We start from the raw sequence: 25876 nt of genomic DNA, 5'->3' as shown, positions 1-25876 counted from the left end.
GTGTGTGGTGTGCTAGGGATTGAAGCCAGGCCCTTATGCATACTAGGTAAGTGCTCTGTCTTTGAGTGATATGCCCAGTCAAGGACTGTTCTAGAAGCAAATCCCTACTAAAGATTTTGTTGTAGGTGTGTGTACTTTCTGACTTTGCCCATTTTGTCTGGGTTTAGCAATACATGGGGGTTTCCTCTGGAATCCTTGTGATAGAATAACTGATTGAGTAGTCAGATTTCGAATCTGTTCTCTCTCTATAGCCCACTGATGATGTAGAGGCAATGGTGGTGATGGAGGAAGGGTGGAGAAGAACATGAGTGCCATTTCTCCTCTTCCTTAAATATGGGTTTCTTAAATATGGCTGCCTCCCAGTGGCCATATGGAGAGAATGTTTGGTTTACAGAAAAGAATACTTCAGCTCAAAAGGCTGCTTGTATAAATAGCCCAAAGGCGGGAAGAAGTAGAGCAAGAATTCAGACCTTGATCTGTGAGACTTCAAAGCCAAGGAGTGGAGCCACAATGCTATTATAAAACTGTATTCCAAAGGCGATGGCGTTTGATGAATGCATATTCCCAGCAAAATCCCAGTACACATCATTAGACATAGTTGGGAGCATATAAAAAAAAAAATAAGAGGGTAATGATCATCAGGCGCCAAGACAAGACACCAAAGTCACCTCCTCCAAATTTGTCTGGTTTCCCTTTTGATGAGGTTACTTAGGTAGCAGATTAGAAACAGCTGGAGGTGTGACTTCAACAAGGTTTTTTAGCAAAATGTGGCTTCATTTATTAAGAATATGGTTACAAAATTATGGTGAGTATTTTAAGCTGAAAAACTACTTAGCAGGTTATTTCCATTTCTCACACTTTTTTTTTTTTTTTGCCTGTCCTGGGGCTTGAACTCAGGCCTGAGCACTGTCCTTGGGCTTTCTCAAGGCAAGAGCTCTACCACTTGAGCCACAGTACCACTTCTGGCTTTTTCTATGTATGTGGTACTGAGGAATCGGACCCAGGTCTTCGTACGTGTTTGGCAAGCACTCTATCACTAGGCCAAACTCCCAGCCCTCTCACACTTCTTTCTGCTACATACAAAGATGTGCTTTTAATGTATGTATGTATATATGTATTTTTGTACTGGTACTGGTGCTTGAACTCAGGGTCTAAGTGTTGTCCCTAAGCTTTTTCACTATAGTCTGGCACTCTACCACTTGAGTCACACATTCACTTCCAGCTTATTGGTAGTTAATTAGAAGAGTCTCAAACTTTCCTACCAGGCTGATTTCAAGCTGTGTTACTTGGTGCTCAGCCTCCCGAGTAGCTAGGATTACAGGTGTGAGCCATGGGTGCCTGGCTCAAATGCGTGCTTTCTTGTCTAGAGTGAGATAGTACCATGTATCAAGCCCTTTGTGTTCTGGGGAAGGCATAGATAGCAGTTTGTTGTCTGCTGGACAGATCCTGAAGCCGATTAGGTTTGTGTCTGACTGAGTGACTGAGGGTCCCTTCAGATGGTTGCTTGAGGCTGCCCCTCACTTCCTCTTGGGTTCTGTGCCACCTCCTGTCTGGTAAAAAAAACAGATGAGGACTTGGGACTTCTGCTTCTCTGCTTTGTAGATGACACTGAGATGGGAGGGAAAGGTCCATCCATACCTTGGATGCTCTAATTATGAGTCAGTCAGAAAGAGCAGGACAACACACACTGCTGTGAACAGAACATTCCCATCTGTGTTAAGACATACAATACACCACCCTCAGTGAGAGAAACCAGACTGCCTGCTACCTGTGGTCAGGGTGTTTACTTACCACAAAATACCCAGACCTGACTAAAGGCCAGGCTTGTAATGTGTCTGCCTCAAATCTGAAATTATTTTCTCTAAGTTCTTGTTTGGTTATACTTTAGGAAGTTATTACTAAAAAGCTAATAGGGAGCCAAGTGCTGGTAGCTCACATCTATAATCTTAGCTCCTCAGGAGACTGACATCTGAGGGTCGTGGTTCAAAGCGAGCCCAGGCAGGAATGTCCCCCAAACTCTTATCTCCAATTAACCACCAAAAAGCCAGATGTGGAGTTGTGACTCAAGTGGTAGAGCACCAGCCTTGAGCAAAAAAATAAGAATAAAAATTGAGGGATATGCCCAGGTTCTGAGTTCAAGCTCTGGGACCAGCACCAAAACATATCAACAAACAAATAAATTTGGCAATAATTTGCTATTTTTATGCATGTTCTTGAAAAAACGTTTTTGTTTGTGATTACAAATGTCGAGGAGGGGAATTTGAAGTCAAACAGTATAGAAATACATGCATTAGAAAGTGAATTTCTTGGGCTGAGAATGTGGCTTAGTGGTAGAGTGCTTGCCTAGCATGCGTGAAGCCTGGGATTCAGTACCACATAAACAGAAAAAGCTGAAGTGGCGCTGTGGTTCAAGGGGTAGGGTAGTAGCCTTGAGCTGAAGAGCTTAGGGACAGCGCCCAGGCCAGAGTTCAAGACCCATGACTGATAAACAAACAAACAAACAAACAAAAGCAAATAGACAAAAAGAAATTCTGGAATTCTTTTGTTATTTGTGTATGTGTGTACGCATGCGCGTGTGTGCTTGTCTATGAACGTTGTTATTCAAGATTAATGCTCTGCTACTTGAGCCACAGTTCTACTTCTGGCTTTTGTTAGTTAATTGGAGTTCTGAGTGTCACATACTTTTTGCTGCCTGGGCTAGCTTCAAACTGTGATCTTCGGATGTCGTATACCCCAATAATTAGGATTATAAGAATAAGCGGCCTGCTTCTTACCAACAGTGCTGTCGTTTGGATTGTAAGTGACTTCTAAGGGTCCATGTGTGAAAGGCTTGGTCCTGAGCATGATTTTAATGGGAGGTGGTGGGAACTTTCTTTTTTCTATTTTGGTTGAGGGGCTTGAACTCCAGGTCTGAGCACTGTTCCTTACTTAGCTCTTTTGCTTAGGGCTCTACCACTCTGAGCCATAGCACCACTTCTGGTTTTCTGTTAATTGGAGATACAAGTTTCATAGATTTTGCTGCTCCAGCTGGCTTTGAACTGTGAGCCTTAGATCTCAGCCACCTGAGTAGCTAGGGTTACAGGGTGAACCATCAGTGCTGGGGTAGGGAAACTTTTAAAGATGGAACCTGGTTGAAGTTTTTTTTTTTTGTATGTTTGCTAGTACTGGGACCCAAATTCAGGGCCTGGATGCTGTTTTTCAGCTGTTATTGCTCAAAGCTAGCCCTCTACCACTTGAGCCACAGCACCATTTTCGACTTTTTTTCTGTGTATGTGGTGCCAAGGAATTAGACCTAGGGCTTTGTGTATGCTATACAAGTGCTCTACCACTAGGCCCACTGCTGGCCCTCTTATTTTATCTTCTTCATGTCTCTAGCATGGGGTAAACAGCTTGATTTTTTGCCATATGTTGCCATCATGATATCCAGCACAGGCATGAAAGCAACAGAAAGAGTTGGTCCTAGACCAAAGCCTCCAAAACCATGAGGCTAATAAGCCCCCCCTCTCTCTTTTTGCTAGTCCTGGGGCTTGAACTCAGGGCCTGAGCACCGTCCTTGGGCTTTTTCCTCGAAGCCAGCACTCTGCCACTTGAGCCACAGCACCACTTCTGGCTTTTTCCAAGTATGTGGTACTGAAGAATCAAACTGGGGTCTTTGTGCATGCTAGGCAAGCACTCTACCACTAGGCCAAACTCCTGAGCCTTCCTGGAGAGTTCTCAGAAGATATACCTGGTAAATCGTTTAGGGTAGGAAGACGCTATATGCTGCCAGCTTGCATTGTCAGTGGGTTCTCCATCTGTCTCCAGCTAAATACCTACTGGAAAGAGTTGCAAAGAAAAACAACATATATATTAATTTCCTGTCTTTGTGTCATAAATAATACAACATACCAAAAACTATTCACAGGACTAATGTGGGGGGGGTTGTTAACTTTGATGGCTAGAGGCTTAGAAAACATTTTGTGATAGGAGGAAATGAATTTGATTGGCAGACCAATGGTGACCATAAACAGTAACATGAGTATTTTCTGGCACTGCCCTGAGCAGGAAAAATTGTACTGGTTCTGTTGCAATGCTAATCAGTGCCTAACTTGTTTCAATGGCTCTGGGAAGATGGGACCTGAGATGTTCTCTAGAACTTGTCCCAATCTGATTCTGAAGGAAGAGTAGTCCTATAGTTCTGTGTTGAAATTTTAGAACCATGGGCCCCTAGGGGTGCAGGGGTCCTTGTTTGATTTATGGTCCTCTTGCCATGGTAGTTTCTTAGATTGCTCAGTTAGGAGTCTGGGCGTCACTGATAGAATCTAGACAATTCTCAGAGGTTCCATAGATGGACCCTGGGCTTTCCCATTAACTTCTGCAGATCTCTGGGTACTCCAAGGCCAAGTGGTACCTACAGAATACTCCTCAACCCTACAAAGGATTATCATCCATTTTTTTTTTATAGACACAGTGACTTGGATGATTTTTCTAAGGAACTATGCATAGTGAAAGAAAAGAGCCAAGAGTGTCTAAATCTTATATACGCTATGATTTCAGTGCAGGAACTGAACAAGTCTAGTGTTTAAGGGACTGAGGAATATGGGTAATCAAAAGGAGTGGGTCTGCTTACAAAAGGCATTAGGGGGACTCTTCCATTGAAGCTTTTCATAGTCTTGACCAATAGTGGATACAGGAAACTATACTACTGATAGACTGACTACACATGTGCACATACACACATGAGAACAAGGAAGATAAGGAATCTGAGTCAGATCTATGGATCACATCAGTGTAAATGTCAATGTTGTAATAACAGTTTGTACAAGTGTTACCACTGGGGTATGGCGGGGGGGACTGGACAAAGGGAATAAAGAACCTCTCAGTATTATTTCTGATAGTTGTTGGGAACCTCTAACGATCTTGATAGAAATTTCAATAATAAAAAATGTACTTGCCCCTAAAATAAAAACAGGCTTTGTGAAAAATCAAGAAAATGAATGGAAAAAAGTTCTTTGAGGCCAGCCACATCTCCACTGCTCTTGTGTAGTTTTGGGTGGATCTGCTGGGTTCTACTGTTGCAGATGATAGCTCAGGACAGGAAGAAGGTAGGTGGTTGGGCTGGAATCAGAAGGTCTTTGGGGCCAGGAGTTTGGCCTAGTCGTAGAGTGCTTGCCTACCATGTACAAAGACCGGGATTCAATTCCTCGATATCACATACACAGAAAAAGCCAGAAATGGTGCTGTGGGCCAAGTGGTAGAGCTCTAGCCTTGAGAAAGCGCAAGGACAGTCTCAGGCCCTGAGTTCAAGCCCCAGGACTGGCATAAAAAAAGATGGTTTTTGGGCAAAATAAGGATAAGGTCGGCCTGAACTGCATGGATTGAAAGAGCTAGAGATATTTAGGAAACTGAACTGAGGGTCAGGGATCATGAGAGGAAGAGAAAATAGAGTCCAAACTTGAATTTGAGTCTAGCCAGGTTTGACATAGAGATCTTGAGGGAAGCAGAACCTCAGAGAATACTTATAGCATTCCCCCTCCAAGGAAACAAAGGTACCTTGAAAACAGGTTTGGAACTGGCATCTCCTAGAGCATCCCAGCCTGATACAGGAGAAAGCTGAATATGGATATCTGAGTAGAGATATCCATCAATCACTCATCCATCCATTCATCCACTAGCATACTTGAGGTCCCGGTTTCCATCTCCTGTACCTCTCTCCTCACCAAGAAAAACAGAAAACAAACAATGGAGTGCTAATTCTGGTAAGACAGAGATGGAAGCAGTGGAGGAGAATGGGGAAGGTGAGGAGGGCTTCCTGGGGCAGATAGGTGGATTGGACTTGCCTTAACTCAGCCCTTCACACACAGTGGGCCTCCAGGAAGACCTACTTCTACCTGGTGTTTTTGAGGCCCACACAGGCTTGTACTGTGATAGTTTTTGTTATTACATCCCAGCTGGTTTCCCCCAGGCTGGAGGGAGGACTGGTTGCTTGGCTTTGGACAGATGGGTGGATGGTGGGCAGAGAAGTCCAAATCAAAGGGAGACAGTATGTAAGCTCTTTCATTAGTGGGAATTGGCTAGTTATGTTCTACAGGCACTCTACGTAGATTGCCATAAGGGATCATTAACCCAGTTTTAAGAGGGAAAGACTGAGGCAGTATTTGTCTCAAGAGCTCTAGGTTGCAGCTAGACCCCTTATATGGGTTATGTCCATCCCATCCTGCAAAGAGGAAGCACAGTCCTGGGTCAGGCAGTGAGAACTTTGTCTCCTTGCAGGGAGGGTCTTGTGGCATCAGTGTGTGTGGCCCCTGTCCTGAGGCTGTGTGGGCAGTGGTGCCTGGGCCTCGCTAAGAGTGGGACATGCCATCTCTCAAAGGTGGGCTACTTAATGGCAGACACTTAACAGAGTGCCCTCAAAGCATCTCCTGAGGGACTTTCCTTTATGGTCTGAGTTTGAAACCTATTGGTTAACTTTCTTCAGTGACAGCTATTGGCCTCAGGTCAGCTTTCTGTTCCCTGGTTGGACTGCAGTTACACATCTGTAGGAAAATCTGGATCCACTGGGTGCTGAGTGGTCCACGGCTGTCATTCGAGCTACTCAGGAGGCTGAGATCTGAGGATTACAGTTCAAAGCCACCCTAGGCAGCAAATTCTATGGGACATGTATCTGCAATTAATTGCCAGAGGGGGAAAAAAGCCAGAAGTGAAACTGTGGCCCAACCAAGTGATAGAGGACTAGCCTTGAGCAAAAAAGCTTAGGAACAGGGCCCAGGCCAGAGGTAAGGCCCCAGGAACAGCAAGAAAAGAAAAGAAAAAAAAAAAAGGAAGGATCCTTGCATCCCATAGCCCTATCCATTTCAAAGCAGCTGTGTCTGGTGGGAAAGCTAATGGACTCTGACAGGATCAGAGGGCAAGGGTGAAAGGGCCAGGAGGCAAAAGGGCGGGGTATCCCCACCAGCTGGCCAGTCTTCCCTGAGGAGGAGCTGGCGTGTCTGTTTCAGAGGAAACTGATGACAGCCACAGGGACTTTTGGAGTAATGCTGTAATGTTGTAGAGGGAGGGCCCCCAGGGCAGGAAGTAAAGCCCAAGCCTGCACAGCAAGTACCTTGCATCTCAGGTGGTGGTTTAAAATAGACAGGCTGGGACAGGTCCACCTACAGCCTCCTCTCCTGGTGATGGGAAGTGGATGAGCCAGCTGCCTGGGAACTGGAAAGCTTCTTACTCTTGGCTTCCTAAGTATGACCTGAGAGTTGGAGGCATGGCTCACTTGGTAGAGCATTAGCCAGTGGGCTAAAGTACCTAGTTTAAGTACCTGACTCAGACCTAATCAAAAAAGAAAAGAATGACCAGAAGTTCTTGTAAAAACTTCTAGATCTTATGGTTATAGCCATGAGCTGCCAGCAGCTGCCTGGCTACTCAGGAGGCTAGTATATGAGGATTGTAGTTTGAAGCTACCCTAGGCAGGAAAGTCTATGCGACTCTTAATCACCAATAAATAACTTAGAAAAGTGGCACTATGGCTTAAGTGGTAGAATGCTAGCCCTGAGCAAAAAGAAGCTCAGGGACAGCACCCAGGCCTTGAGTTCAAGCCCCAGGACCAGCACACACATGAAACCAAACCAAACCAACAAAAACTCTTCTAGATCCTAGACCCTTACCCCTCCTAGGAGAAGAGCTTGGGAATGTGGGTGCAGAACAGTGCTGCAGTGTTTTAATTTCTTTTTCTATTTTTTTTTTACAAGTTAATAAGTCTCAGGAACGACAGGTGGAGTAACCAATGACTTTTTGTAAAATCTGTTTGCTTGCTTTCTTGCTCCCTCCCTCTCTTTCTCCTTCCCTTCCTCCTTCCCTCCCTTTCTCCCCCCTCCCCCCTCCTTTCTTCCCTCCCTCTCTCCTTCCCTCTCTCTCTCCCTCCCTCCCTCTCTCCCTCCCCCTTTCCTCCCCTTCTTTCTCCCTCCCTTCTTTCCCTCTTTCCCTTCCTCTTCTTCTTTCCCTCCCTCCCTCCCTTCTTTCCTCCCTCCCTCCTTCCTTCTCTCCCTCCCTCTCTTCTTTATTTCCAGCCTCTCTCTTTCTATTCCTCTCTTCCTTTCTAATTTCCTAACCTCTTTCTTGCTTTCTTTTGCTAGTACTGGGGCTTGAACTCAGGGCCAGGGCACTCTGTTCCTTAGATTTTTTTTCCCTTCGAGTCTGGTGTTCTACTACATGAGCTGCACCTCCACTTCTGGTTCTGGGTTGGTTTTTTTTTTTTTTTTTTGATGGTTAATTGGAGATGAAGGTCTCAATGAACATTCTTGCCAGGGCTGGCTTTGTCCTTAGATCTCAGCCTCCTGAGTAGCTAAGGATTACCAGCATGAGATACCAGTGCCAACCCAGAATCTGGTGTTTTAGATCAGTTGCCTAGGTTGGTGAGTGTGTTGTATGTTTCCAACATGGGTCTCTCCCAGGCCCCTGCCCCTCAACCCCTGCCCACTTTTTATTCATCCCTTTCTCATATTTTCATGATGACCTTTTCAAGTGTCCTTTCTAGATTAAACCCTGGACTGGGAAGGTAGGGTGACATCCCGCCCCCTGAATTACAGATATCTGCTATCTGTACAGCTGCCTCTGTTTACCTGTGTCTGCTGGTTTAACTTCAGACCATCTGTCTAAGTCTAGGCTAGTCCCCCCTAACTGGAGACCAGATTTGGGGATGCCAACAGATCCCGTTCTAAACTCCTTCAGTAATCAGAATTTTCCGTAGATAGGTTTCTGGCTTCCCAGTATATATAAAAGTTACATTTACCCTGTAATGTCTCTTGAGTATGCAATCTACACAAAAATGACAACAACAAACAACAAAAACAAACCAAGCAATGTGTATCACTTAAGTAAAAGTGCTCTTGCTACAAAATGGCAGCAGTCATCAGAGCTGTTGGGAAAAAAAAATGGCACCTACAGATTGAGCACAAATGCAGTTTCTAAATAATATAATATCGTCCAAGTGCCATAAAGCAAAGTGCAATAAAGAAAGGTATGCCTGCAATGAGCAACTTGAAGAGGAAGACTTTCGCTGTCTTTGCCTTTGCTCTCTGGCCCAGCACAGCCTACGTCTCTTGTGCCAACAGATGGCATATACCGCGTTCCATTTTGGAGGATGTCACTTCTGTGGTCTAAGATGGCCCTTGGCCATACCGTGTTTCTAGAGACTCTGGCCAGGATAAAACTAGAACTGGCTGGCGTGATTATTTATGTTGGCTTCGCCTTTCTTCTTAAACAAGAAAGCAAGTTGACAACGCACAGAATGCCTCCTTACCGTGGAAACCTTCCTCATACTCAGTCTGTACTGTCCCTTCTTGCTTGAACAATCACAGAGACATTTTATGGCTCTCATGGCCTGAGAGTGGTGGTGATGGAATCGAAGTCTGCCCCATCTCGTGGGTGGGGACACTGAGTCACTGAATGTGCAAGGGGAGAGTGACAGTTAGCAGTGGCTCATCAATCTAGCCACCCTTGTCCTAGACTCAGGTCTGAGCCACTCACCTGTGTCCATAAATGATGACATCGTCTTTGACCCTTGACCTTGATTGCCAGCAGCTGAAACAGGTTTCTATATAAGATGCCAATGGCTTTCGCAGTACCTCGCTGGGGGTCCAAGTGACCATTTCAGGTTTCAAGGATCCGATGATCTCTGCTTTCCCAGCAGATTACACCAGAGTGAACTTAGTTAACTGAGGAATAGCCTTAAACAGGACGATTTATATGTGGCTAGCTAACTGCACTGGTTGGTGTCTTGTGTGAATTTTGGAGAATATTTTTGTTGTTGATACATATGGAGTTACTTACTAATTTGCTTTTCTCTAGCAAGTATCATGCTCTAAGCTACTAATGACAAACTCTGGATTTGTTGGTCCCAGAGCTTGAGGATTGAGGGATTTAGAGAGTTAGCATCCTGCTAATGAACCAAAAGTGGGAGATCCTTTGGTTAACATAGCCAGAGCTGCATTTGCTCAGCATTTAGCTTCCAGTCCTTCTGACTTAATGGGAGAAGACTGGTTCCTATATCAGTAAATGAAATTAAACCTCTCTCCCTCTCTTCCCCCTAATCTCCCCCTTGCTTCCTATAAATTGCTTTTTCATTTGGACACCTTCCTGAGTTTCTGGACCTGACACCCTTTTCCCTCTGGGAAGAGGGAATGGCAGTCATCAAATCTCAATCCTGCAGCCTGTCTCTCAGTTCTCTCCTTTTTACCTCTCCAAGATCTGTCCTGGATACATACCTCGAGTCCTTCATGTTCTTCCATCCTAAAACCATTTCTTCCTTTGTGTGTTTTTTTTTTTGTTTTGTTTTGTTTTGTTTTTACCTACAGCCATGTTGAGTTTCTGGGGATGATGGCTCCCAAGTGGAGCTGGTGGGTAGGAAGAGGCCACCACAGTCACGCGACCTCTGTTTGTTTGTAGTAAGCAAGCACCTGGCTTTGTAACATGGTTTTGTATGTGCACCTGCAGAGATGTTTACTTTTAAGGAGAAACAGACAGGCAAAAGCAGATATCCTTTCTCTTTGGTTCACTCAGGCCACAGATAGGTTATGAGTGCAATTAATGAACTAGGGTGGTTTGGAGCTCCCCGACCTCTTTGCCCTCTCCCCCCATACTCTTTTACCTTCTGCGGCTAAGCATGCGTGTACTGGAAACCCTGCCTTAGAGTTGGAAGAGATTGGCTTTTGTCCCAGCTTTGCTGCTTCCCCAACCTTGGAAAGGCCACGCCCTTTTACTCAGCCTCAGTTTCCTTATCACTAAAGTGTTAGAGTTATGCAGGATGGCCTTTGCTATGCCTGGAGATGGAGCAGAGTTAGGGCTATAAAAGGGAGAAAGCTGGTTATTGATTAATCAGTTCTTTCTGTGTTGAGTGGAGCTTCAAAACTCATGCAACCACCCTCAAATCCTGCAGCTGCTTTATAGTGCAATGACTTGGAGGGAACAATCATTTTGCCTAATAGTTTCTCCTTGCTGTTTCATTAACAGAGAGGCAGTACCAGCCTTGGTAGTGGTAGAATGGAAGAAAATAGATAGGAAATGACTCTGAAAATTGGAAATGTATCTAAATATAATAATGATTTCCTGGTATTTCTTTTACTGCCTGTTTCCCTCTCTTGTTCCCTCCCTTCCTCTCTTCCTCCTTCCTTCTCTCCCTCTCTCCTTCCCTCTCCTCCTGCTTCCCTCCCTCTCTCCCTCCCTCCATCCTTCCTTCTCTCCACACCCCACCACTAGACTTGGGGCTTGAACTCAGGGCCTGGGCACTGTCCCTGAGCTTCTTTTGCTTAAAGCTAGCACTCTACCACTTGAGCCACAGTGTCACTTCTGGCTTGCAGTTTATGTGCTACGAAGAAATTGAACCCAGTGTGCTAGGCAAGCACTCTACCACTAAGCCACATTCTCAAACCTCTTCCTTCCTTCCTTGCTTCCTTTTTTCCTTCCTCCCTCCCTCCCTCCCTCCCTCCCTCCCTCCCTTCCTTCCTCCCTTCCTTCTCCCTTCCTCCCTTCTTTCCTTCCTCCCTCCCTTCTTTCCTTTCTCTTTCTTAATTCCTCCTTTCCTTCTTTCTCCTTCCTTCCTTCCTTCCTGCCTTCCTGCTCATAGACAACCAAGGACTATTATACTAAAGCCACATACACTAGGGGAAAATGATGTACAGTTAGCTAAAAGCAAATACTACCCTAACCTCACTTCCGCCCAGTGACAAAACATCTAAAGAAAACTTACTATCTGATAATGAAAACCAGAGACAAAGTCCAAAGGTAATCTAGAAAAGTGTCTAGTTAGATCATAAGAAAGAGCAAGAAGGTAGTACATTTAGAAAACAAGCAAAGGCTACTTACTCATACGGAATAAAACATCACTCTTGGAAGTGAAATGTATGACTTTTGAAGTTTAATAAAGCCAATTGCCTTTATAATGAGCTTTTAAGTCAGGTCACAAACTTCTTTTCTAAGGGCTTGTACATGCTAAGTCAGCACTGTACCACTAAGCTTTGTTCCTAGCCCTTAAGCTCAGGTAGTACTGAAAGTAGAAGTGTGACAATCCTGGATACTCTGGAGGCTGAGATTGCAGGATTGCTGATCACAGCCAGTCCAAGCGGCAAAGTCTTGAGACTCTTACCTGCCATTAACCACCTGAAAACTGGAAATGGAGCTGTGTTTCAAGTGGTAGGGCACTAGCCTTGAGCATAAAGAGGCTCAGGGATATCACCCAGGCCCCGCATTCAAGCCCAACAACTGACCAAAAGAAAAAATGAATATAAGATGCCATAAAATGGGAAAGCCCAGAGAATAAGAAAATACTTATATACTAAAATTTTGATTGTAAGAATGAAAAAAAAGAACCCTAAATAAAAAGGTTATAAAAAAATGAGATGGCTACTATAGAGAAAGGAAAAAATCAACAACAACAGGAACTAAAGAAAGTAGACCAGAGAAAACCAAGGAAAGGACATGTCTAAGAAATAGGCAAGTTTTCCAGAAAGGCAGACATTTCAAATAGCATTCAACTTTACGAAATTTTAAGATCCCATTCTAAGCACTACCTCAAGGCTTTCAGATAAAGAAAACAGTCATTAAATTAAAAGTCGTAATTAGGGGCCAGGAGTTTGGCCTGCCTAGCATTCACGAAGACCTGGGTTCGATTCCTCAGTACCACATACATAGAAAAAGCCGGAAGTGGTACTGTGGCTTAAGTGGTAGAACTCTAGCCTTGAGAAAGCCCAGGCCTGAGTTCAAGCCCCTGGACTGGCAAAAAAAAAAATAGTCATAAGTAGAAGAGATGATGGCTTTATACTATTATGTTTCTCAAGAACAATGTTTTCAAAATTTAAAGTGAATATTATTTGAAACCTATGATTCTATAGGTTTCCAGGCAAACTATCAACACATGTGAATGTAGAATTAAGGTCTTTCTCAGAAATAGGTAAAGTATCAAAAAAAGCATTTTCTTTTCAGAAAGCTACTGAAAATGAAATAGAGAAATGAACACATGGAATTTTAGACAATGGGCTTCAACTCAAGACAAAGATGCAGGTAGCTCCCAGGGTGATGGTGTAGGAAATTCACTATGAGAAAGGACAGAAGACTCTTGGAGAAAGCCACCAGGAAGAAAATGAAGGGCCAGGAGCCTGGCCTAGTGGTAGAGCGCTTGCCTAGCATGCACGAAGCCCTGGGTTTGATTCCTTGGTCTACCACATACATGAAAAAGCTGTGGCTCAAGGGGTAGAATGCTAGCCTTTAGAAGACTCAAGGATAGTGCCCAGGCCCTGAGTTCAAGCCCCAGGACTGGCAAAAAAGAAAGAAAGAAGAGAGAAGAGAGAGAGAGAGAGAGAGAGAGAGAGAGAGAGAGAGAGAGAGAGAGAGAGAGAAAGAAAAAGAAAAGATTTAGTTGTAAACTGAGAAGATGACAGAGCTCTGAGATATTATATGGAGTTGTTATTCTGAGAGGAAATATAAGCAAATGAAAACTCACCTCAAGAAAATGTAAGTTGACACCAGGTATAGTGGCTCATGTCTGTAATCCTAACTACTCAGGAGGCTGAGATCTGAGGATCATGGTTCAAAGCCAGCCTGGGCACTGAAGTCTGTAAGACTCTTATCTCCAGTTAACCACTAGAAAACTGGACGTGGTGCTGTGGCACAAGGGGTAGGGCAGTAGCTTTGAACTGAAGAGCTCAGGAACAGTGCCTAGGCCACAGAGTTCAAGACCCATGACTGAGAAAAAAAGAAAAATAAAATGTAAGTTGAAAGCCAGGCACCTATGCATTCCTAGCTACTCAGGAGGCTGAGATCTGAGGATCATGGTTCAAAGCCAGCCCAGGCAGGAAACTCCATGAGACATTTATCTGTAATTAAGCACCAGAAAACTACAAGTAGCACTGTGGCTCAAACTGGTAGAACACTAGCTTGAGCCCAAAAGCTCAGGGATAGAACCCATACCCTGAATTCAAGCCCTACAATTAACAAAAAGGAAAGAAATAAAGAAAAAGAAAATATAAGTAAATATAAATCGAATAGGAAAGGAAGCATTACTAGTAAACAGAATAGTGGCTTGAAGCTAACCAAGTGAGGAAAATCTGTGAGACTCTTAACTGGAAGTAGAATGTGGCTCAAGTAGTAGAATGCTGGTCTTGAACAAAAAGCTGAGGGACAGTGCCCAGACCCTAAGTTCAAGTCTCAGCACACTCCCCACTCCCCCTGCCTCTAATTTATATTTGTCAAAAAAAAAAAGGAAATCAGTCAATATTTTAAGCTGATGAATCAAGACAGTGTTATTATCATATGATTTGGAAAGTTCTGAAGTGGCTGGGGCCGAGAGGCGCTTCTCAGTGAGATACTGCATAGGTACATGCACATAGGAAATTCTGATGAGTGATGTAAATGCCTCAGTGTCACAGAAATGAGAGACCCTAGGATAGCAGTGAGTTAATGGATATGTTGTTCAAGTGGACTACCAGAAAAACCATAGCAGAGAGTGTGAACTGGCTGAGTCTATGGAATTAGGGTGAGGTCTTGCTTTCCTTGTATGTCCTCTGGGGTCTGTTAGGAGTGATCAGGAACCACCACAGTGGAAGAGTATCATGCTTCCCCAGGACAGAGGGATGCACAGGCCTGTGCTATGGGGAAAAAGCTCATCTGAACCTTGATCCTCAGATCTCAGCCTTCTGAGTAGCTAGAAATATAGGTGTGAGCCATTGACACTTGGCTGTCCTCCATCTTGGTGCCCCTCCTCTTTTTCCTCCTCCTCCTCCCCCTGCTCCTCTTCCTCCTTCTCCTCCTGCTTCTCCTCTCCCTCCTCCTCCTCCTCTCCTTCTTCCTCCTCCTCTCTCTCCTCCTCCTCCTCTCTCTCCTCCTCCTCCTCTCTCTCCTCCTCCTCTTTCTCATCCTCCTCCTCTTTCTCCTCCTCCTCCTCCTCCTCCTCTTCCTTCTTCTCCTTCTCCTTCTCCTTCTCCTCCTCCTCCCCCTCCTCCTCCTTCTCCTCCTCCTCCTCCTCCTCCTTCTCCTTCTCCTCTTTCTCCTCCTCTTTCTCCTCCTCTTCCTCCTCTTCCTCCTCTACCTCCTCCTCCTCCTCCTCTTCCTTCTTCTCCTTCTCCTTCTCCTCCTCCTCCCCCTCCCCCTCCCCCTCCTCCTTCTTCTCCTCCTCCTCCTCCTCTTCCTTCTCCTCCTCCTCCTCCTCCTCCTCCTCCTCCTCCTCCTCCTCCTCCTCCTCCTTCTTCGTCCTGGAGCTTGAACTCAAGGCCTGGGTACTGTCCCTGAGCCTCTTTCTGCACAAGGTTAGCTCTCTGCTACTTGAGCCACAGCATCACTTCTGGTTTTCTCTGAGTAGTTTATGGGAAAGAAAATTCTCACAAACTTTCCTACCTGGACTGGCTTTGAACTATGGCGCTCACATCTTAGCTTCCTGAGTAGCTAGGATTACAGGCTCATGAGCCACTGGAACTCAACCATTTATTTTATTTTATTATTATTTTTATTTTTATTTCAGAGAACAGCTGTTAAGCAATTCATGTTCATCCAGCCACCTTCATTTTCCTCTGATTGGGTAGTGGGTTCCACATCTGGGCAGAGTGGTCCAGGCACTCAAGGATGAAGTCTGCCCTTCTCCTGGCTTTCCCATGAGCCAGCCCTCACAATTTTCCTGAGTGGGGCTGAGAGGCTGTCAACGTGGTGAGGGAAGTTATTAAGTGCTGTGTATCTCTGCAGAGCATGAATGGCTTGGAGGAGGGTGTGGAGTTCCTGCCTGCAAACAATACCAAGAAGGTGGAGAAGCGGGGCCCCAGGCGCTGGGTGGTGCTGGCAGCCCTGCTGGTCAGCTTCCTCTTACTGTCACTCGTGGCTGGCTTGCTGGTGTGGCATTTCCAGTGTGAGTACCGCTGGGCTGGGTTGCTGGGAGGATGAGGTAGGGTGTGTCCCTTCTCCTTCAGGGACAGATTCTGGGGCCTACCTGTGCTGGGCAGGAGGGAAGCTGGGGGAGGACAGATCTCTGGGCACTACCTCCCTGGATCTATTTTGTGTGCTGGAGAGTGCTGGGGAGCCAGTCAGAGCTGGGTTTTTGGGCACTGGCTCCTCTGGTGCTGTGGGCAGCTGCAGGCAGGGGAGGGCAGGTGGAGACAGTGCTATGGCCCCTGACTGCTCTCTTGGCCTGGCACAGATCGGAACGTGCGGGTTCAGAAGGTATTCAATGGCTACCTGAGGATCAAAAATGAGAACTTCATAGATGCATATGAAAACTCAAACACTAGTGAATTCAAAAGCCTGGCCAACAAGGTGAAGGAGGCGGTGAGTCCAGGCCCAGGGCAGAATCTTGTCAGCCCCACCAAGTGGAAGGGAAACTTCTCACCTTTGCCCCAAGGTCCTCCTGGGGGAGGGAGGTCTAGGAGGGCATCCTGGGAGGGAAGGATGTAACCTGGACCTAGGGAAGCAGTTATTGCTGCCCTTAGGCCCGTCATGAGCCTTGTCCCCTTCCCTCAGCTGAAGCTGTTGTACAGTGAAGTCTCTGTCCTGGGCCCCTACCACAAGAAGTCTACAGTGACTGCCTTCAGGTGGGTGCTGGGGGAGGGCTCGGGGTGTGGGGGCATCCCTGCACTGTCTAGGCATTCTGAGTAGGGAGTAGTGTGTGGAGCAAAATGCTTCATAACTAGGAGAGGTGAAGCTGAAAGTCTGGCTTGGCAAGCTGAGGGCGAGTCCTTGTTCTGTCCTTCTGCAAGGGAGGACTTTTGCACAATGCCTGTCACATGAGATGTGCTCAGGAAGGGTAGTAATTATTTTTCTGGACTTGGGTTTGAACAAGTTGGGGTGCTCAGAAAGACTTTCATGCTAACATAATTTGTTTTCCATAAAGTACTCCTCCCCTCACAGTTTGGTTTGCAACTGGAATCCAGGACCCCATATAGGTAGAACAACTGGTCTACCACCGGGACATGTGCCATTCTGTCTGAACTAAGAGTTTAGTGCTCTCACTTGGCCTTATCACCCATTCTTGCCCTCACTTCTTCCTCCTCCTCCTCCTCCTCCTCCTCCTCCTCCTCTTCCTCCTCCTCTTCTTCCTCCTCCTTCTTTCTTCTCTGTCGTGGGGCTTGAAATCTGGGTCTAGATACTCTTCTTGAGCTCGTCAGATAGGTTTTTGTCCTCTTGCCTCAGCATCCCGAGTAACTGGGATTACAGGTGTACACCACCACATCTGGCTCCAAAGAGCTTTTTATGTTCCTTGTTTAATTAAATCCTGAGGACTGCTGGGTGGGTGGCAGGGGGCATTGTCATCACTTTTCCTTGATCAGAAATCAGACCTGTGAGTTGGGATACAATGTGTCCAAGTTAGTAGCCAAATTCCAAGTTTTTTTGCCTCAGTCTTAAAGGTAAACTGTCCCAGGATACATTTATGGGATGGGGGAGTGGGTGAAGATAAGGGACAAGATATCAAATAGGGGTCTGGAGCACAGCCTCAGTGTGTGCCCCTTCCTAGTTGTATAGGAAAATGTGGGTCCCTGTAGCCTCCTTGTCTCAGCCCCCCCCTCCCCCCATCTCTCCAGCGAGGGCAGTGTCATCGCCTACTATTGGTCAGAGTTCAGCATCCCCCAGTACCTGGAGGAGGAGGCAGAGCGTGCCATGGCGATGGAGCGTGTGATCACTCTGCCGCCCAGAGCACGGGCCCTGCACTCTTTCGTGATGACCTCAGTGGTGGCTTTCCGTGAGTCAGGGGTGGGCCAGGGGTGGGCTTGTGCGGGGAGTGGGGTGGGGCTGGTGCTCTGGAGAGACCCCTGCTTACTGGCCCCTCCCTTGGGAACAGTCGGGAGCAGCATGAGGATCTAGATGGTAGCAGATGTTCTTTCTTGTTCTTCAGCTTCTGACCCCAGATCAGTACAGAGGACCCAGGACAGTAAGTAACATGTCTCCACCCCATGTTGGCAAGAGGTGGGATTTGACCAGATATCCCTTGAGCCAGGTGCATTCCCAAAAGTTGAGCCTTCTTTTCCTCTGTCCTCCCTCCCCCCAAGAGTCCCCAGCCTTGTCTCCCTCAGGATGTGGGGTGCCTGGGAAGTCTGGGGTCCAGCACCACTGGACCTCTAGATGACTTTCCCCAGCAGTTCTCAGCCCCAGCCCCACCCGTGCCCATCTTTATGTCCCCTAAACAGATAGCTGCAGTTTCGCCTTGCACGCCCGAGGTTCGGAGCGGACTCGTTTCGCCACCCCAGGCTTTCCGGATAGCCCCTACCCAGCTCATGCCCGCTGCCAGTGGGCCCTGCGAGGGGATGCCAACTCCGTGCTGAGCCTCACCTTCCGTAGTTTTGACGTGGCACCCTGTACTGGACAGAACAGTGACCTAGTCATGGTGTACGACACCCTGAGCCCTGTGGAGCCCCATGCTGTGGTCCAGTGAGTATCCTGAAGACAGCAACATGCTCTAGCAGGCCGGCTGCCATCTCTGCCAGTATGCACCCCTTGAAGCTACCCTTGCACAGGTCGGAGATACAGCTTGTCATTTGTAGCTGCCGCTCACTGTGAAATGCAGTGAAGGCAGGTGTGATGTCCTCTTAGCATCAGCAAGTGTCTCTCAGGTGATCATTGCCTTTGGCAAGGAAGATGGTGGACATGAGCCTTCCCCTGGAATACAGATGATACGGGGTGCACAAGGTTAGGGCGCGGCAATTTGAATCATGTTAGCAGGCTTGAAAGCCTAGGTCTGCTCCCCACTCCCTCTTCCCCTGCTGGGAGGATTAGCATAAGGATAGGGTCCTGCCTCATAGAGGAGGTGTGTGGACCCTCAGTTGGTTGATTTACGTTTACAGATGATCCCTCACCTGTCCCTAGGCATTGGCTGATCCTGGGTGGGCATCAGTGTGCTAGGCAAGCACTCTACCACTAGGCCAAATTCCCAGCCCTTTCCCATACTTTTGTTATGTATGTACGTATGTGTTTTTCAGAAGTCAGATTATACTATACATTGTTTGTTAATGCCATCTTTCAAATCAGTCAGCCTGACTCTCGGCCTTGTTTGTGATGATTGCCTCACTTTGCATTGCTTAAAGGAGATGGCAAAAATCATTAGAAGTGTGGTGTCTGGTGCCTGAGTTGTCTAGGTTTGTGTTCTAAAGTTTTTTTTTTTTTTTTTTGCCAGTCTTGGGCTTGAGCTCAAGGCCTGAGCACTGTCCTTGGACTTTCTCAAGGCTAGAGCTCTACCACTTGAGCCTCAGCACCACTTCCGGCTTTTTTCTATGTATGTGGTACCAAGGAATCAAACCTGGGTCTTTGTGCATGCTAGGCAAGCACTCTACCATTTGGCCAAACTCCCAGCCTTGTATTCTAAAGTTTTAACCATATATTTTTGGACTAGGTACTGAACTTCTTGTGTCTTGATTCCCTGATTCATGAAATAGAGATAATTAAGCAGAACTTAAATTCCTTGCTGGACAACCACTTTATTAAGTTGTTGTGAATATTATTAATTGACCCATGTAAAAGCAAAATTGGGCTGAGTGTAGCTGTAGTGTGTACCTGTAATCCTGGCACTTGAAGGCTGAGGGAGGAGATTTGACAGGCCAGCATGGATTATATAGCTTGTCTGAGATCAGCCTGGGCTGCATAGTGAACCCTGGCTCAAGAAGCCAAAACCAGTAGTGTACTGGTGGTTCACACTTATGATCTCAGGAGGCATGAGATTCTTCTCTCCAATTAACCACCAGAAAACTGAAATGGCCCTGTGGTTCAAAGTGGCAGGGCGCTAGCCTTGAGCTGAAAAGCTCAGGGACAGTATTGAAGCCCCATGATTGACACCCCCCCCCAAAAAAAAGCTAAAACCTAAAAAAGCAAAATTAAAATTAAAAAAATAAATAAAGGAAGGAACAAAGAAAAAGAAGGAAAATATTGAGGCTTTGATCTCAGGGCCTTCGTGGTTACTAGTCAGGGACTCCTGTCATTTGAGCTGTACTCCTAGCTTTTTGTTTTGCTTCAGTTGTTTTAAATATATAGTCTCATAATTTTGTCCTTCTGCCTCCAACTGCTATCCTTCTGATTTTAAATTCCAAAGTAGCAAGGATTATATGTGTGGACTACCATACTTGGTCTGGCATATTTTTTTATTAAACAATTTATTAACATTGATTTTCATATCATATTTCAAATGACGTGTTTAACAAATATTCAAGAAGGGAATCTCTATATATAATCAGTGGCACTTAGCTTTTAGAGCATAATTAAAATTAGGCTGAGGGTTTGTATGTCATAAATACATATTAATCTATGTAATAAAACATGTCTATAGAGTCATAATTCTTTTTTTTTTTTTTTTGCCAGTCTTGGGCTTGAGCTCAGGGCCTGAGCATTGTCCTTGAACTTTCTCAAGGCTAGAACTCTACCACTTGAGTCTCAGCATCACTTCCGGCTTTTTTCTACGTATGTGGTATCGAGGAATCGAACCTGGGTCTTTGTGCATGCTAAGCAAGCACACTACCACTAGGCCAAACACCCGGCACCTAGAGTCATACATTTTTATGTCTATGTAGTTGTGTTTATATTTCCAATACCATGTCCATAGCATTGGGTACGCAAATATTGAGTCCTCGCTTTTGTACTATTTGTATCTAATAGGGTCTGGCATATTTAAATTTTTTTTCTTTCTTAGTAAATTTAATTGTATATAGTTAATACAATTAAAATAGAAATTTAAAGTTTGCAAGCCTAGCTTTTTAGGAAGCTGAGATTTGAGGATTCTAGTTCAAAGCCAGCCTAGCCAGAAAAGTCCGTGAGACTCTTATCTCCAATTAACCAGAAGACCAAAAGTGCAGCTGTGTCTCAAAGTGGTAGAGTGCTAGTTTGAGCACAAAAGCTCAGAGGTAGTATCTAGGCCCTGAGTTCCTGCCCCACAACTGACAAAAACAAAACAAACCAAAACGAACAAACAAAAACTACATGAGACCCTTTTGTCCAATTAAGCTATAAGCCAGAAGTAGATCTGTGGATCAAGTAGTAGAGCATCACCTTTGAATAACAAAGCTAGGGGACAGAACCCAGACCTTGAGTTCAATCTCCAGTACTGGCACAAGTTAAAAAATAATATATAGGAAATGCACAGATTATTTTAATTTTTTATTAGCATACATTAGTTGTTCAACAGGCATTTCATTGTGACATTTCCATGTGTCTATGAAATGTACCTCAATCATTATCACCTCCTGCATCGCTTTCCCTTACTCTTTCCCCTCCTCTCGTCCCAATACAATTTTACCAGATCTCGTTCCCATAGATGCAAACTATTTCACCCTTATTTGGCCTCATTTACCCTCCACATTAATCCATCGCCCTTCCACCGGTATCCAGTCTTTAACAGAGCCTGTTTCCCTTTCCTCACATCTCAGCTCTACTTATCCACAGCTCTCACTGAGATTCTTTGTTCTACATTTATTTATAGTTGGTATGTTCTTTTTTTTTTTTGACCCCGAACGATCCCTCGGCCTCCACCTTGTGAGTGCTAGGATTATAAGTATGTACCACACAACAGGGTTTTTGTTGTTGTTGTTGTTGTTTTTAGGCACGTTCTTAATAAGTATTAGTTGCTATTACTACTAATATTCCTCAACCCCCAATTTGCTTAATGAATTCTCTGTTAGGCATTTAATATGTGTAAGGCTTTGCTAGCTTAAACAAAAGATGAATGGTTGTATTTGGTCTAGGTGCTGTCCCTTAGCATTTTTCACTCAAGCTGGTACTTTAGCATTTGAGCCATACCTCCACTTCTTTTTTGGTGGGTAAATAGAGCTAAGAGTCTCTTGAAACTTTCTGGCTTCTTCCTTTGATCTCAGCCTCCTGAGTATCCAGGGGAGTGTCTTTTGACCCACAACGTTATGTACAAGACCAGGCTTTGGCATGGAGCCCTTGGTCTCCATCTGCTCGGGGAGTCAGGTATGTGAAGTCTGATTGTTGTCTCTCTCCCTAACTCTGTCCCCTTTCTCCTTCAGGCTATGTGGCACATACCCTCCCTCCTACAATCTGACCTTCCTCTCCTCCCAGAACGTCTTCCTGGTCACACTCATAACCAACACAGAGCGGCGACATCCTGGCTTTGAGGCCACCTTCTTCCAGCTGCCCAAGATGATCAGTAAGGATGAGTGGGGCAGGGAGGGGTGGAGGAGGGTTGGAGGGAGTGGAGGAGGGTATACTCACAGGCCATGAGAAGGGGTCAGGACCTTAGAGGGTAAACCTGAGGAAGGCTGTAGGCCCAGGGGTTGGTGAGCTGATATTAGTTGGTGAAAGAAATTTAAAGCTCGAGGCCATTCAGCTGCATTATCTGGATCAGGAGCTACTCTTGAGCCAGGCATTGGTGGCTCATGGCTGTCACGCTAGCTACTCAGGAGGCTGAGGATCTGAGATCTGAGGGTCTGAGAATTTAGAGGAGATCTGGTTCCTGGCCAGGAAAGTCTGTGAGACTCTTGTATTCAATTAACCACCGAAAGAGTCAGAAGTAGAACTGTGGTTCAAGTGGTAAACTACTAGCCTTGAACACAAAAGCTCGGGTTCAGGTTCAGAACCCAGGATCTGAATTCAAGCCCCAAGACTGATCCAAAAAAAAAGGAAAAGAAAGAAAAAAAAACTACTTTTAAAGAAGTCAGTTGCTGGAAGTGACAAATATCCTAGCTGGCTGCTCCAGGCCTTGGGCCACTATCCTCAGGACACATTCAAATGCCCCGTGATTCAACAAGTCCTTGGTCCTCATGCTGTGTCCTGCTTTTCCACTCAGGCTGTGGAGGCAACTTGCGTGAAGCCCAAGGAACATTTAGCAGCCCCTACTACCCAGGCCACTACCCACCCAACATTGACTGCACATGGAACATAGAGGTAGGAGCTGTGTGGTATGGGTGTATGAGAGAGAGAGAAGATGGGGGCAGAGGGGGAGGAGTGCCAGATGCCCCAAGTCAGCATCCCAAGAAAGGGCAGGAGAGGGAAGAGGAAGAGTCTTCAGCAACTTAAAGCCATCCCTACTGGCGTAGACTCTTGCAGCACGTCGTCAGGCACACCCTGACTCGAACTCAGGTCCTAGGTCCTCATCAGTGACTGACTGAGGACTCTGGTGCCTGTGTTTAACCTCTCTGTTTGGGACAGGGAGAGATGGCTCACATGGTACAACTCCAGCCTCGAGCAAAGAATCTAAGCAAGGATATAAGGCCTTGAGTTCAAGTGCAGCATTGACCGTTTCTCTGTCCAGGTACCCAACAAGCAGAACGTGAAGGTGCGATTCAAACTCTTTTACCTGCTCGATCACGATGTGCAGCCGGGAACCTGCTCTAAGGATTATGTGGAGATTAATGGAGAGAAGTGAGCTGCTGGAGGGGCCGGGGAGAAGGGCGGAGCTGGAGATGTGAAAGGCTAGGCTGTCCTGCACCCCAGTGCGCTGGCTTCTTTCTCACGCCGTGCTTCTCCTCCAGGTTTTGTGGAGAGAGGTCTCCGTTTGTGGTCAGCAGCAACAGTAACAAGATGACAGTTCGATTTCATTCAGATCACTCCTACACTGACACAGGGTTCCTAGCTGAATACCTGTCCTATGACTCCCGAAACCGTGAGTAAATACTGTAAGAGGGGCTGGCCCACAATGCACTCTGTTTTACCAGCGCTGCTTCCTGAGCTAACAATGGGAGATGCATACCTCTTATCCTTGCAGATTTTTTTTTTTTTTTTGACAGTCCTGGTGCTTGAGCTCAGGGCCTACACACTGTCCCTGAGCTTCGTTTGCTCAAGGCTAGCTAGCATTCTACTACTTGAACCAGAGTGCCACTTCCGTTTTTTTCTGTTTATGTGGTACTGAGGAATCAAACCCAGGGCTTCATGAATGCTAGGTAACCATTCTACTGCTAAGCCACATTCCCAGTCCATCCTTGCAGACTTTTTGTTAAGAAAGGTGACAAAGGGGCTGGGAGTTTGGCCTAGTGTAGAGTGCTTGCCTAGCATACACGAAGACCCAGGTTCGATTCCTTGGTACCACATACATAGAAAAGCTGGAAATGGTGCTGTGGCTCAAGTGGTAGAGCGCTAGCCTTGAGGAAAGCCCAAGAATAGTGCTCAGACCTTGAGAATAAAGCCCAGGGCTGGCAAAAAAAAAAAAAAGGGAAAGGGGTCCCACCTGTAACCTTGACTACTTAGGAGCCAGTGATCTGAGGATTATGGTACAAAACCAACCCGTGCAGAAAAATCCACCTCTAAAATATAACTAGCAAAAATCTAGGCTTGCTTAAGTGGTTGAGCACTAGCTGAGCAAGCAAACCAAGCAAACATGAAGCCCTGGGATCAAATTCCCAGTATGGGAATTCCAAAACAAAACTATTCAGGGTTACATCCCAGTTTGGGGGTTAGGGGTGAAGAATAAAGCCTGAAGACTTTTTCTTTCAGTTCCTAAGACCATCTGTCCCTATGGTTCAGCATCACTGTGACTTTGGGGCTGATAGCACAATATAATTTTAAAATCACATATATTAGAAAATACTATGTCGCAAATGCTTGGGAATAGAACTGTGTGAGGCTTCAGGTATTTTAGATCTTGGAATATTTGCATGTGCACAATAAGATGTTATTTGGGGGGGGGGAGTGCTTGGTACTGAAGTATGCAGGGCTTTTTTTTTTTTTTTTTTTTTTGCCAGTCCTGGGCTTGAGCTCAGGGCCTGAGCACTGTCCTTGGACTTTCTCAAGGCTAGAGCTCTACCACTTGAGCCTCAGCACCACTTCCAGCTTTTTTCTATATATGTGGTACCGAGGAATCGAACCCAGGTCTTCATGCATGCTAGGCAAGCACTTGAACCACTAGGCCAAACTCCCTGCCCCTCTTAAGCTTTTTTTGTTCAAGATTGGCACTCTACTACTAGAGCCACAGCTCCACTTTTGACTTTTTTGGTGGTTCACTGGAATCAGAGCCTCACAGACTTCTGTCTATGCTGGCTTTGAACCATGATCCTCATCTCTCAGCCTCCTGAGTAGGATTATAAGCATGTGCCACAGGCACCTAGCCTCCCAGTTTCATTGAAAAGTGGAATGCAGAGCCGGGAGCATGGCCTAGTGGTAGACTGTATGACTAGCATGCACAAAGCCCAGGGTTTGATTCCTTGGTACCTCATACACAGAAAAAAACAGAAGCGGTGCTGTGGCTCAAGTGGTAGAGTGCTAACCTTGAGAAAGCTCAAGGATAGTATCCAGGCCCTGAGTTCAAGCCCCAGAACTGGCCAAAAAAAGAAAGAAAGAAAGAAAAGAAAAAAGGAAGAAAAGCAAAGTGGAATGCACTTAGTATGCCTGAAGTGTTTTCACTTGGCTAGGACACACTCGTCATGTCACAGGCCATTAGCCGGGCACTCAGGCTGGGCACACAGGCCGAGGAGAGACTGGGCAGGCAGCCAGACTCTCTTCCTGCCCCTGGAGTTCCTGGGTTGCAGTCAGCAGTGGTGGTGGTGTGGGGGAAGGAGCCATGGATTTCAGGCCTGTCCTGTGTCTTGCAGCGTGCCCAAACATGTTCATGTGCAACACTGGACGCTGCATCCGCAAGCAGCTACGCTGTGATGGCTGGGTGGACTGCGCCGACCACAGTGATGAGCGGGACTGCCGTGAGTGCTGCTGGCGAACCCCTGTCCTGCCCTCATGCCACCCAGGCCCCACAGCCTGCCCCCTTCCATTGCTCTGCCCCTGGCCCTGCCCCAACTAGCCCTCCAGCTTTCTCCATGACCCCACGCCCTCCTGCCCTCCTTGCCCCCTTTGGCCTTCATATCTGTGTATGACCTTGCCCCCTCCTACCTTTAACACAGTCCAATTCCCTTCTGACCTCATCTCCTCCCTCCTCCCCTATTCCTGACCTTGCTAGGCCCCATCTCCTGGTCAGCTGATCCTTATGGTAGAAAAATCTCAAGTGGGTGAAAATTCC

The 25876-nt window shown here is 46.1% G+C and overlaps 1 protein-coding gene across 1 annotated transcript in view; it reads left to right on the top strand.

Moving 5' to 3' along the window:
• St14 (ST14 transmembrane serine protease matriptase) overlaps positions 1–25876 on the top strand; it is a 40037-nt gene that overhangs the window by 5990 nt on the left and 8171 nt on the right. Inside the window, exons 2-12 of the mRNA XM_090319835.1 lie at positions 15694–15853; positions 16142–16269; positions 16462–16532; positions 17520–17677; positions 17831–17866; positions 18123–18363; positions 21942–22081; positions 22721–22818; positions 23186–23295; positions 23406–23536; positions 25458–25562. Of these exons, the coding sequence (XP_090175961.1) occupies positions 15694–15853; positions 16142–16269; positions 16462–16532; positions 17520–17677; positions 17831–17866; positions 18123–18363; positions 21942–22081; positions 22721–22818; positions 23186–23295; positions 23406–23536; positions 25458–25562 (1378 nt within the window). The remainder of the gene's footprint in view (positions 1–15693; positions 15854–16141; positions 16270–16461; positions 16533–17519; positions 17678–17830; positions 17867–18122; positions 18364–21941; positions 22082–22720; positions 22819–23185; positions 23296–23405; positions 23537–25457; positions 25563–25876) is intronic.

The sequence above is a fragment of the Megascapheus bottae genome, chromosome 27 (assembly GCF_031878675.1).
Source record: "Megascapheus bottae isolate mThoBot1 chromosome 27, mThoBot2.hap1, whole genome shotgun sequence".
Classification (NCBI taxonomy): domain Eukaryota; kingdom Metazoa; phylum Chordata; class Mammalia; order Rodentia; family Geomyidae; genus Megascapheus; species Megascapheus bottae.
This window is presented reverse-complemented; position numbering and strand designations above follow the sequence as displayed.